We start from the raw sequence: 13,981 nt of genomic DNA, 5'->3' as shown, positions 1-13,981 counted from the left end.
TAAATATTCAGGAAATTGGAGTGCAAGAGCCTGAAAAATTCTTGTACTAGCACGACTTGCAAAAAAACTTAAACCCATCCCGAAACCAAACCACACCAACCCCCCAAACAAAACCAAACAAGTTTTAGAGTTCATCCAAGTAGATTAAGGAAGGCCTTTTCTTGTGAAAGTGTTCAGTTCCATTTTTACAGCCGTTGTTACCAATTTGCTTTGTTATGCTATTAGTGGCCCTAGGGCCAGATGGAGTGCTTCTGTTTATTCATTCCCTTTTCCTCTCTGTAGCCTACATTAATCCTTCAGGGAGTGCTTTTTGGTGTTCAGTAAAAGCTGATACAGGCTTGTTCTGTAGTTGTCAGTTTCCTCTGTTTGCTTCAAAGATATGGAAAAGTGTTAGTCACTGCCTGTTGGCTTTTCATGGGTAAGAAAGGTAAAGGCTTCACTGCAAGCTGACAGGTGGGTTTTATATCTCATGTTCCTGTGGAACCTCTCCAAGTAATACGTTGCCTGTGCATTAGCTATAATGTTTGTAATAGGTATGTTAGGGCTACAGAAATTAATTCTAGTTGCTTTCCTGTATGTTAACAAAAAAGACTTAATGTTAATCAAATGGTGTTTACTAAAACTCAGTAATACTGTGTGATATAATAACAATTAGATGCCAGTGCTGTTAGATGTCTTCAGAAGATATGTTGTGCGTTTATTTGAAATGCTCCTTTTTTAGTATTCATCCTCAATTTAAGGAGTCTGCTTATGAGGAGAGCATCTACAGGCCATCGATTTGGCATCATTACAGTTAGGAATATGTTGTGAAATGTTAGCTAAAATGGCTTATTTACAGAAAACTTTATGCTAGAAGACGACTTGAACTTAAAATTGTCAAATCACAAAGCCTGTCAACTGAAGCACGGAGGTCTGATATACAGTTGTAGCTTTTTCTTATTGTGGGTGTGGGGAGAATGCTCAATGTAGTTGAGGAAATTGTCTTAAAATGTGACAGGACTGGACCAGCGCATTCAGCTGATCTACTGGATTACGGATCTCCTTTGAATTTAAGTATCTAAAGAAGAGGAAGAGTAAGCCAAGTGCTGGGAGCAAGGCTCACAGATGGATGGTGTTGGTTGTCTGAATGAGAACAGTTCAGTTTTAGGAACCTCAGAGCTCTTTCTTGTTCTGGCATGTGGAAGACAGTTGTGACTCACTGAAGATCTTTTCCCTGCATGGACTAACTGGGCACATGGTATTGTGTGGCTTCAGATGCTTGTAGTGAGACTTAAGTTAATGCTTTGATGTTAAAGGTTGTAGCTGAATCATGAAGCAGCATTATATTTAAAGGCAAACTGGGAGTCATATGGTAACATGCTGCATGATAAGAAATGCAGTTAAGTTGAGAGGCTTCAATATAGAAGGTAACTCTGGACATCATCTTGACTTGACAGATGCCTTACAGGATAAAACAGCTGCCACTTCATTCTTCTACACAGCTGAAAATATCATGTGTATGACAACACACTGTGCTGCATAACTTTTAAGCACAGACTACTTAAAGTGGCGGGCTTACCCAGACAGATCAACATTAAACCGGTTTTCCTAGACAGCACCAGGATTGCCTGTGTGATGTTTTCTGCAGCTAACTCTTGCGGAGGAGCCCATGTACTGGCCCTGGGCGGGAAAGCATGTGGCTGACCTAGCAGAGCTCTGGAGTGAGCACTGCTCCTTGCAGAATGAAACCCGCTAGAATGCATGGTGTTCTTATAGTCAGTACAAGGTGATACAATAGATCTACGGCAACCATTTCATAGTATGACTGATAGTTTGATATTAGTACCCAATTTCAACCTTGGTTGACCTTTGTACAGGAGGGGACACTACTCGCTTCTTTCAGAAAAGACACAAAAGGTGCCTCCTTGCTGATATTTATGAAGTGATTTTAGTTCTTTTTTCATTTGGTGTTTGAAAACAAAGAAATAGAGAGAATGCACAACAGCATTTGACAGTGCCTGTGATGGACTTCAGCTAGACCCCTTGGTACTGCTGGAACCTTGGCCAGCTTTCAGCCTGGTTAATGCTGGGATCCTTGTCTTGCCTCTGCAGAGAATGTTACCACTCAGAGGGTGCAACTTCCTCAATTTGACTAATCTGGCTGCACCAGCAAGCTGGCATAATTACCAGCTATAGTAGGCTTTTTCTGTTCCATTGTAAGTCTTTTTGTGCTCCGAAGTATAAGAAGTTGTAGGCTGAAGGTGCCATATATTACTCTAAACCTTTCTGTTGGTGGGAGTATTTGCTATGACTAAGGAGTCAGGATAAGAGGAATAATCATGAAGAGGGGAAGCTCAGCTTCTGAGGAGTAGGTTTTACAGCTTTCTCAACTTCCCATTCATCAAGGCTTCTAGCTACAGGATTTATTGAACAACTGTATTTTGTGGTCCACCTATATTCTTTCAAGTTTCTAAACATAAGTAAAAAAACAAGATAAAGATAATGATTTGTTAATTGATTGTACTTTCTGCTCTTGCTGCTGTGTTTGACCTGTTAGTGGAACGTGAAGAAGTTTTAAAAGATGCTTTTGACTCCTGCGATGTGGGGATTAGGATGGGAAGCAATTCTTTTGCTTAACTTGTGTTCTTACTTGATTGCTAGAGCTTATTTAAAATATTTCTGGCATGCTAACTGGGAGTTCTAGGTACTAGGCTGTGTCATTACAGTGTAATAAGACTGAATTTGAGCTAGCAGAATCCTGATCGCTAATTTCTTGTGCTGTGCAGGTGTCTTGATTGTAAACATGTTCCTTTTGCCATTTTACTAGGCATGCGAGGTAATGGTTTGCATAATAACAATTTATGTGCCTGGTTTCTTATGGCCTACAGTAAAATGGAATAATTTAGGATTTTTTTCTACTCACTTTTGTTCACTTCTATAGCTTCTTTCAGAGGAATAGACAATTACAGTCGAGTGTTGTCTGCCTTTACTGACAATGCCAGGTTTTGAGAGTTATTTTATTGCAGGAATTCGAATTTGAACTGAGCCTTAGTTATCTGCAGCTGAAATGTTTTGAACTCTTTCCTGGCAGACTTCTTGCTTACTGTACTATAGATACAGTAGATGCTGAATCAGCATATACACCATTGTGTTCTTAAACTTTGGCTATTTTCCTTCTTGTGGCTTTTTTTCACCTGCAAATGCTTTTTTTTTTTTTAACCAGATTCCACACAATTAGAAATGGTAAAACTGGATTTGCTGGTTGTGGTCCTGTTGCTATGCTCTCTGTTTAGAAATACCAATTTAGTACAGAATACGAAAGTTACCTCTCTTTGAGGAGCTAAGTGAGGCTTGATCTTGAAATACCTCTGTTTCTGAGGACTGCAGCTGCGTGTTATGTTAGTCTTCCACAAATAACTACCAAAGTAATACCTGTAGACCTCTAGCAGTCACAAAGCAATTCCAAAAGTATTAATACAAAGCCATTGTATTGATTATTTTTTTTTTAAAATAATTGTGTACGCTCATTAACTCTTCTGTCTCAAACACCTTTTCCCACCAGTTAAGCTCTCAGGAGCAAGAACTTCTTGCTTATATAGCTAGATCTCTTTTCCTGAATTACTATATCTTTCTTTGTGCAACTGGAAGTTGCATAAATCTGACTGGAGAAAGAAGCTGTTTTAAAAGCACAGTAGTTAAGTTAATCTGTAATCTCGTGGATACTGCTGCTTATTCCTGAAACTGGCGGTGTCATCTCCCACAGTGACAGTTAAAATACTTAAATACTATTGCTCTCTGTCAAGCATTGAGTTTTACTAGTTAGTGTGCTTTTCCTTCATGTTGACAAATACAGGTTCTCCTAAATTGCGCTTGTCTTGTCTCTTTAAAATAATCACAGAAGCTTGCCAGAAAAGAAGTGTGTCATCATAGAACAGCTTAGATTGGAAGGGACCCTTAAAGGTCATCATCTAGTCTAAGAGGTCATCTATATGCTATGTAAACTGAAAACTGGTTGTTCTGTATTAGGGGTCTAAATGCTCTTGAGAAGAATCTTGGTCCGTGTACCTTTTAACTAAAAATTGTTTAAAGGTTTTTGTCTTAAGTTTTTGCTCAAACAATAGCATTTTACTTCTGCCTCTTGATAGCTGTGAGTCTTTGTGCCACGTGTCTTATGACTATATCTCTCTTGTCTTGCAGTGAATGATAGTGTCTAGAAAGGGTATGTCCCTTCAGGAGAGAGGTGCCAATGTCCAACCGGCCTAATAACAATCCAGGGGGGTCACTGCGACGTTCACAGAGGAACACTGCTGGGGCCCAGCCACAAGACGACGCAGTAGGAGGAAGGTACGACTGTTTTCTATGGGTGTGTTTTAATGTATAAGAGCAAAATTGATGTGATGTAATTGGAGAATGTAGCTTTTCACCTTCCAATCCAGCAGTGAAACCTGTGTAAAATCTTTTTGCCCCTGAAATGCTATCTATACTGTTATTGCATGGGATGAAAACATGGATAGCTCACAATCATGCCATGTGCTACTGCTATTCTAGCTGAAGATCTATGGGGAAAAAGTGAAACTGTGCTATATTCCAAAAATCAGAGGTAGTAACAAATTCCTAAGCCCTGTTCTTTCCCTGATAACAAAAACAGTGGTGGTGGGGGAACATGATGGACAGATAGGTGGACAGGGAGACTCTGGTGTGTGAAATCTGGGAGAATCCGTGTCCCTGTTGGAGAAGACTGAATTACTGACACCTTTCTGTTCCCTTGCACTGCATGTTAATCATGTACAGCTTCTGGATAATTCAAGAACAGAAGATTTGCTATCCTTTAATATACTTGTACTAGTGAGCAAGTGTACCAGGTTGTATTTGTTCTGTAAGTGGTTGCCTCTACAACGCAGAACAAAGATTATCCTTGAAACTTTTCTGTCGATGCTGACTGTATAATTAGTGCCATGTCCTTCAAGGAATTAAGAGTTTTCATCTGAGTGGGTGAAGCCTGTATGGATAGGTCTTCCTGTAATTTTGTTAAAATATTAGCCTGATGAAGGAAGGTTATAGTATCATGGTGGGCAGCATCTGTCTGTACTCTACTTCCTCAGAGGTGTTACTGGTACAGTTGTTAGAATATATGTAGCTTGGGCTTTTTTGGTATAAGAGTATTAAAATATTGCAGATCAGTGGCACAAAGTAAAAGGGTTTTTACTATGAAGGAATCAGGCTATAACATATAATGATGAGGTATATTTTTTAATAGTGACCTTGTTCTCAGTTAGACTTCATACTACTGAAAGGATGAAGGAGGCTAGATGTTCTTCTAAGGGACCTTGGTGGGAATAATTCAATCTGCAAAATGCAGCTTCATTTTTTCTAAACTAGTCTCTACTGTACAAATGGAAAAGCAGATGATAAACATGAGGCTTCTGTCCTGGACTTCTGTAGTATAAGGAGGGGGAAGCTGCTGCCTTATGTAGCTGACTGTTTTGCAAGCTAGAATTGTTTTTGGACAATACTCCTTCTTTAAATGAAGCATGATGAAGCTTTCATTCTATTCTGTGTTATCTCTACATCTGAATGTTTAAGTTAGATATTGCCCTACCAGCTCTTTCCTTTTACACTAAACTTAATGTGGGATGAATAACCCCCTTCCTAGAATAAAGAACTAGAGGTGAGTTATTTGGGCATGTGGTGGGGGATTCTTCTTCAGATATCTACTGTTTATTCAGATTTTATTGCAAAATGTCAGGGAGCTCTGCAGTGAGCCAGACAACTTGAAGAATTTCAGGGGTAGCACTATTTTCTTGTAAGAAAGCTACTTATCTGGTGTTTTGGTACGTTGTGATCTGTTACACAATGATCCAAGATGCCACTTGTCTTAAATGACTGGGCCTCTCCACCCTCACCAAATCTGTGTCAGTCAGACTTCCATGAGCAAGAGTGTATGCAGTCCTGAACTATGTTAGACCTTTATTGGAAGCAAAGCTCTTTGCTGAAGTAAAGAGAATGGAAGCCTTGCATATTCTTTGAAAATGCAGACTCTTTAGAACAGGACCTCCCCTGCCTTTCCATCTCTGAAAAAGCATTTTTGTCTGGCAAAGCATGTGAAAAAGATGCTGGTTAATATAAACTTTATAATTAATTAATTCAGTTTCTCTTACTGTCTTCTGTATCTCCTTTTTAGTAAGCTGCTGGGCAGAAATGGCTATTGTACGAGGAACAATGTAAGACAGATCTATCATGTTCTTGAAAAGCTTGTAGATGAAATGGAAATAGGCAGGCTCTCAGATAACAGCCACTCTTTCTCTGGTTGCCTGTCTTAAGACACAAACCTCAGGACTCATACTTCCATGCATCTAGGATGCAGCAGGATAGTATGTTTTAGTTTTGCTGCTGAGCAGTACATAGGAGGGTCTAGAGTTCACAGCTTCATGTACCTTCTTCCTTATGCCTTTCTATACTCTGGTGATACATACTGCTTTGGCTGCTATATTTTAAAAAAAAAAGTAAACAACACTCCCCCCCAGCCCCCTTTTCTTACTTTAGTTTTCTTGGGCCGCTTGAGACATTAACTTATTTCCAGTCTCTTTCTCTCATTTCTCATCTGTAAAGTGAAACTCTTCAATTTCAGTTGTAAAATCACTTAAATAGAACGAAAAACCTGTGGAAAGACCAGTTTCAATAATATGCTCATATTGTGCAAATAACTGTGAACTTAGGATGCATCTATGTTAGTATTTTACTTGGGAATGTTCTTTTGAAGCAAATCTGTCAGCCTCACCTGCTGTGCTTTGGGTAACATCATGGAATGGTCTTGGAGCACTTGAATTGGAATCTTTTTGGATGAAACTAAACTGGAAGTTGTGCTCTAGGAGAGCAGTTCATGCATCCTGGTCACTCATGGTTATAATCTGGTCTGCTATGAAGTAGGAATCATTGAAATGCCTGGGTGTTCGTCCTCAGTGGCAAATATCTTTACAAATTTTCTTCTGTTGATCTGCACTACTTGTTGAGGTAGTTGTACAGATAGTATGAGATTTTATGCAGCCACTTCATTAGGTTAACGTGGGTTTTTTTTAAAAAAAAAAAACACAAAACAAATCCAATATACAACCCCAACCAAAAATCGCTAGTATTATAGAGGGAATTAAACAGTAATGTAGGTTTGTAGGGGGTTGTTGCTTCATGCCTAAAATTAGCCCCAAAGCTTATAAGCAAACGTAAGGGCCACACCTTCTGAAGTGTTGGAGGAGGTTACTTTACTTTGGTCATAGATATGTAATCATAACTCTTCGAGCAAGGACAAGTTTCGGTACTGTCTGAACTTATGTACTTGATGACACTTCTGCTTTGTATAAATAGCTCTCTAAATGCTGGAAATGCAACAGCTTTTTTGTGGCTGAGGTGCATGCATTTTCAAAACACAAATTAAGTGACAAAAACTCAGAGTTTGTGCAGTTTGTCATTTGTAGACTTCACATCGAAGTCTGAAATTACTAATCTAATGTAAGCAAGTGGTTGTATAGCCATTGGTAGTATAGCCAAATGCCTTTGTCGTAGCCTTTACTCTGTCTCTTGTGCTCTGACTGGAGTGAACACTACTGTATACTTCAGTTGAGGAAGATGTTAAGAAGGACAGAGGCTGGAAAATTATATCACTTCCAAGCTGAAATACTAATGCATGTCTTCCTATAGTCTTCAACTCTTTTGCAGCTTAAAGGTCTTCTGTTAAAACTTTATCAGTTTAACTTGCTGAGAAGCTACTGTTCACTTGCATGAAGACTTTGTAAATTCCAAACTCCTCTCTGGTCTAGTGTGTAAAACATACTCCTGTGACATATAATACTTGCAGATTTGTCTTAACCTGGAAGCAGCAATGGAAACCCATTTTCCTCTAGGCTGGGCTTACTTGATTTCACCCTAATAACATCAATACTTGCAGTCAAAATGAGCTGCGGAAGCCTGTGATGTGTTTTCTCCTTGGGTTTTACTAGCAATTTCACACTCAACACAGTAGTTTGAAATAAGCTTTGAGTGTTTGATTTTTACAGTTGTGTTTATTAAAAAAAAACCAACAACAAAAACCCCCTCAAAATGAACAATGATGCTAGGCTCACAGACAGTGTTGAAGAAATTTTGCAGCACAAACTGGAAGTAAACTTAGCATCTACGATGTGTGCTTTTTCTCTAAAAGAAGCCAAGGGATGTGTGCTTGAAAACTGATGTGTTAGCTGGTGAACTGTTTCTGCCCCGCCCCCGTATGCACATAACCAAACTGGCCTTGGTAAAGTTGGACTAATGTGATTTTTCACTTCCTGTTGTCACTAGAGATGTTGAAATAACTTTGAACTTTAGATGACTTTCTGTTCTTTTAGGTGTTACAGTTATAGTTCTTACTGGCTTTATTACCAAATTGAAGAGTTTGCAGTGTTATCCTCCTAATGTAGAATTACTCTTACAATGGCACATTCCTAATTGTACAGCATGAACCCTTGTCTGAACTATCTTTTCCAGCACTTTCCATTGAAGGATGACTCTTTGCAGGTTTGTAAGGAAGCAATAATGATACTAAAGCTTCCCTTTGCAGCAGTAAACCAAAGAGGAGTGGGAAGCAGATGCATTAATGAGAGCACTTTTCATGAGGCCAGGAGGAGAGGGTGGAAGGTACTTACTGTCACTTTCTTGACTCTGTATCTGCATTGTCACTATGCTTGTTGAAGAATTTGTGCCCCTGTGTCTTAAGTTCCCAGTAATGCCATAGTATTTACTTTGAATGGGAACAGTTTGGAAGTGATATTGTGAGGCACACAGTAAGATCTTTTCTGAAACTGGTGCAGCTGACTGTTCCTTTCAGTTGTAAGCAATGTTTCAGTATATTGGTATGGAGTAGTCCTATGTACTAGAACTATTTACTAGTGCTGCAGAAATTTTGTTGTTTAGTGGCATGAAATGATAGTGACACTTATCTTTTAATCTGCATATTGTCACTCTCCTGAAATCTTTAGGAACAGCAGTATTTAAGTAGGATATAAATTTTGACATGAATGACTGCTACACTGTTGCAGTTGTGTATGAAAGTATGATACTTGATACAAATTCTAATTTTTTGGAGTATAATATATACATGTTCTTGTGCACATGGGATTGCAGGCTGAATGAGAAAGAAGAGATCCGTTTTAGCTGAAAAGAGGACATTGGTATAAGCAGAGTCTGGAAAAACCTCTGGGATGACCTTTTTCAAATACTAAAGCAAGAAGAATGTTTTTGTCAGTTATACTACTTTTGTTCTGAACAGGATTTGTTTTTTAGACCAGTCTTGATAATATGTTGACTAAAGTCTTACCTGAGACTTGTGTAAAAACTGAATTTAATGTTTGAATTAGTGGGGAGGACAGGTGGAGTGTTTCTGAGGAGAGAAAGTATGTAAAGTATGAAAGTTTTGTATACTTCATATTTGGAAGCATTTAATACCTCATGCTCAGCTGCTGAGGAACATGATCTAGATGAAACGCTTTGTTTATTAACTAACTTCAAAAGGCACGGGGTTTTCTCATATGCACAGAGTAACTCTTTGAGGACTGGTTCTAGTTGGTTCTTTATTATGGTTTTGCTAAGGAAGGCTAAGGGCTGGTAGTTTCCACGAGACTGTTTATATAAACACCGCAAACTAAATGGTGGGTCACTTGTCCACTTCTCTACCTGTTATTCTAAGCTGAGTGTCTGCTTGTGAATTAAAATGTGTATCAGCAGACAGCTTTGCTCAGTTGAGTGAAGCCTTGCAGTGGGTTATGAAACTTTCGGCGGGGGGAGGGGGGGAGAAGGTGGTGGCAGTGGGGGAGAAAGAATGGGGGGAAAAAAACAGAAGAAAACCCCACCAACAACCAACCAAAAACCCCCCACAAAACAAATGGAACCCAAAACAACACTTGAAGGTGTGCAGCAAGGGCTCAGTTTTTCTGGACCTGCCCCTGCAAATGGAAATGGACAAACACGAGCTCATAAATAATTACCTTATAATTTTTCATCATTAATGAGGAATTTAGCCTCTTGGAATACCTGTTGCTAGAATATTTGTTTAAATGAAGTTTAAAAATATACTTCAGAATAAATAAGCCCTGATCAGTTAGCTTACATAAAAAATGAGATTCTTGCCAAGTGTAAATTATGTAATAACTTCTGCTACTCCCATAATAAAAATATTTCAAGGGGAAAGTGAAATTTCATGTCTTAATCTTTTGTTAGGAAAAGGAAAATCCAGACACTCGGAATTAGGTGCAACGTTCCCAAGTTTACCTTCATGGAGTTTACTGTTGTGAGCTAAAGATCTAACTGTTTCACTTAATTGGCATTTGATAGTAAAAATGATTTCTTCTAGTATGAGAAATAAAAAAATAATTACTGGAGTATGGGGAAGATGCTGTTAATTTCATCTTTTCAGACTTATGCTCTTAGAAAGATGAGCCACAGAAAATGTTTTGAATATGTGCTGTCTAGGTGCATTCATCTGTTTGAGTGACTAAATGAGAATACTTTGGAAGAAAACAGAGAAAGGAAGCTTGTCAAGAAAAACAGTCATATTACTGAAGTTTTACCACTTTGACTCTGTAAGCAAATTATCAAATGGTTATCACTTAAGTACTTGGTACTTTTTTCCTACTGAGGCTTATGTCGAGGTTTGTGTTGAAATACCTAAGAGGATGGTGAAACTTTCTGGTCAGTTAGCAGGCTTAGTTCTGCCTCTGCTACCAGATTTCTGGCATTTCGTTGGAAGAAGCTATCTGAAAGCTTGTGGAACTCTTCTGCTTTTTTGGACTAAAACTTTTGATGTTTGGGGTTGGAACAGGATGCAAAAATCTGAAGTCTATACATCTTCCCCCCATATGATTCAAAGATGTTAGTATAGCTCAACTCAAAGGACTAGATAGCCTAGATTAATGGCATATAGGTGTATACTCAGCAGTTCTTCTTCCAGCATTAATACTAGACTAGTTTGAGGTTTCATAAAGGTTAGTGGTGCTTGGAGTTTCCGTATAGGTAGGATATGAACACTAGAGTTTTCCTGGTGACAGCTGAGTCAAAAGTGGTTTTATCCAGGGAAGTACAAGTGAGATGTCTCTTGCCGTAGCAATTATTTATACTATGCTGCTTTAAATGCTGATAAGCTGTCCCTGAGTCTTGCAGATGGTAATTCTTATTGGTTTTGAAAATGGTTGTGGAATTAGTGGAGATGTATCTTAAGTCTTTAATTTTATCTATGGTATAGTATGATCTTTGTCCTCCATTCAGGGCTCATACAATAAACCATTTTTTGCATGCAGCTGAAAGCTGCTTGGAAGGCCTCTTTTAGCTTATCTAAAGTGAAACTCATTCCTTTCTCTGACATCACAGGTTTCCTGTCTCATCTGACTGCCTTCATCGGTAGCACGCATCTCTTCATTCCTCTTACTTCAGCTGTTGCCAAACAGCTCCCAGTCCTTTGAATTGGTGAATCTGCAGCCAGAAAACAACTGGCAGGCCTGAGCTCTCCTACTGAGTAGAACTGGTTGCATTCCCATTCTGAGCATTTGATATTTCTTAAACTGAAGAGCAGAGAGGCAAACTTGTAAACACTCATAACTAGATAAAGTCTTAATGCATGGAATCTTGAGGTTGATGAGTATGTGTATCTTATTTCTGAGGAGAGCTCTTTGACAGGTGCGCAGGTCATGTGCCTTACTGTGCTAGCTTAATGGTTAAGTGAATAATTCAGTAATCTTGCACATCAGAAAAATGTGAATTTATCTGCACAGCTCAGGTGTGAGAAGTTGCTTTATTCATTTAAAATGACTAAATAACTGTGCTTTACAGAACAGTTACACTGATATTGATTTGTAACTGCACCAGATGATTCTTTTGAAATACTGCTTTAATCTTAGGGGTTGATATGGAAAGGTTTGAAGCTGTAAGCTAATATTTGTAAATGGTCCGAAAATAAATAATAATTCCACCTGCAGGTTTGTGTCTGTATCCCGGAATCCTGATAGCTTTCTGTTTTGACTTTCTGCTGACAGGTCACATTTAGGGCAGGCAAAACATAAGGCACATAGCCCTCCTGAGAATAGAAAATCTATTTCAAAGACACCCAAAGTGCAGTCTAATACTACTTCTGAGCAGTCCAAGGGACACTTTTCTAAAAGGTAATTGTACTTCATATTCATAAGTTAACCAGTGTTATCTGCTTTTCACAACTGTGTATAATGTATCTAGTTATACAGGCTTCTTATAAAATGTACGTCTAATAGATTTCTAACTAATCTAGGTATTTCATTCAGTGGATATATTTCAGTGTTTCACATTCTGTTTGTGTTTTGTTTTTTAATTCACCAACTAAGACCATTCCATCAGTGATGGGGAGGAAATGATTTCTGCATAACTAGTCCTGGAATACTTGCAAGGTCTTTCTCCCCTTTTCCTGTGTCATGTTGGGGGAAGGTTGCCCAAGGAGTTCTGAGCAATTTCCAATATTAATTGAAATGTAATAATCTAAAATATGCCAGTGTTCAGGGTAATCATCTCGGACACAATTTGTCTGCTTTTCCTACACTTCTGCTGTATATACACTGGGACAGTTTTCTGTCATGTAGAAGAGAATTTTTCCATTTTTGTCTGTGATTCATTACCTCAGTTTCAAGATTAATGAGAAACTATCCTTTCATTAAGAGCCTTCCTTGAACTAGAATCCAGTTATGACTAGTTATGCATTTCTAAACACTCCTTACTCTCTTGTGGAATTTATATTCTCAAACATTCAGATGATAGCTTCATGGCTTTAATATTTTTTTAATCAGTTGACATATGTATTAAAAAAAATCAGATAGTAAAATCTAAGTTACCTCATATCGTCCTCTTAAAAAAGCAGTGTACTGTGCTTTTAGCTTGCAATTTATTTTAGTTTTCATGCTAGCGAAGATTTGCAATATGCCTGTTCTCATATAAGCATGCTTTTTTCTTGTTTCAGTGTAAACTTAATAATCAACAGTGTTTCTGACTTGCAGTTTCCTTTATTATTAGAGAATGCTGACATGTATCTTGCAAGACTGTTGCAACTGTGAGGTTTTTTTGAGTTCAATACTGACACTGTTCTTGCTTGCTTCTACAGAGGCTGTAGTTCATCTGCTGTTTTAATACCACAAGAAGGAGATCCAGAGAGAGTCAATACTTCAGAAAAGCAAAAAACGGGGCAAGTGCCTAAGAAAGACAATTCTAGAGGAGTTAAACGCAGTGCTAGTCCAGATTACAGGAGGACCAATTCTCCTAGCTCTGCTAAAAAACCCAAAGCACTTCAACACACTGAAACTTCCTTGGAAACTAACAAGCCACATACTAAAACTAAGAGAAGACACTTAGACCAAGAACAGCCGAAGTCTACACAATTGCCATCAACAAGCAAGGCTCACACCAGAAAGGGTGGAGCTGCTGGTAGCTCCCGAAGTCAGAAAAGGAAAAGGACAGAGAATCTGTCTTGTATAAAGAGTGGTTCAGCAGTTGAATCAACTGGCGCTGAAGAGAAGTCAGCAAAACTCTCCAAGCTGGCTTCAAAATCGGTGACCTCAGCCAAAGCTGGGTGTAGCACCATCACTGATTCTTCTTCTTCAGCTTCTACATCATCCTCCTCCTCTTCTGCTGTTGCCTCTGCTTCTTCTACTGTTCCTCAGGGTGCCAGAGTGAAACAGGGAAAGGACCAGAATAAGGCTAGACGTTCCCGTTCTGCATCCAGCCCCAGTCCAAGAAGGAGTAGCAGGGACAAAGAACCGAGTAAAACAAGTGGCTCTTCAAAGTTTGACTGGGCTGCTCGATTCAGCCCAAAAGTCAGTCTGCCTAAAACAAAACTGTCTCTACCAGGCTCTTCCAAGTCAGAGACATCAAAACCTGGACCTTCAGGACTACAGGCTAAGCTAGCAAGTAAGTTGTTCTTTAGCGGAAAAATAAGCACATATATTTTAAAATCAAGTCTTCTAAACAAATA

At 38.8% G+C, this 13,981-nt stretch overlaps 1 protein-coding gene across 13 annotated transcripts in view; it reads left to right on the top strand.

Annotated features, from left to right (window-relative positions):
* TRIP12 (thyroid hormone receptor interactor 12) overlaps window positions 1-13,981 on the top strand; it is a 79,031-nt gene that overhangs the window by 21,516 nt on the left and 43,534 nt on the right. For 9 of the 13 annotated variants that reach the window (XM_074590894.1, XM_074590892.1, XM_074590890.1 and 6 more), the window contains exons 2-4: window positions 4,177-4,323; window positions 12,027-12,152; window positions 13,115-13,917. In XM_074590894.1, coding sequence (XP_074446995.1) covers window positions 4,226-4,323; window positions 12,027-12,152; window positions 13,115-13,917 — 1,027 coding nt within the window. In that variant the 5' untranslated portion in view covers window positions 4,177-4,225. The remainder of the gene's footprint in view (window positions 1-4,176; window positions 4,324-12,026; window positions 12,153-13,114; window positions 13,918-13,981) is intronic. The other 4 variants (XM_074590898.1, XM_074590897.1, XM_074590899.1 and 1 more) reach the window with 1 other exon arrangement.

This window comes from Larus michahellis, chromosome 6 (assembly GCF_964199755.1).
Source record: "Larus michahellis chromosome 6, bLarMic1.1, whole genome shotgun sequence".
NCBI classification, from domain to species: Eukaryota; Metazoa; Chordata; class Aves; order Charadriiformes; family Laridae; genus Larus; species Larus michahellis.
This window is presented reverse-complemented; position numbering and strand designations above follow the sequence as displayed.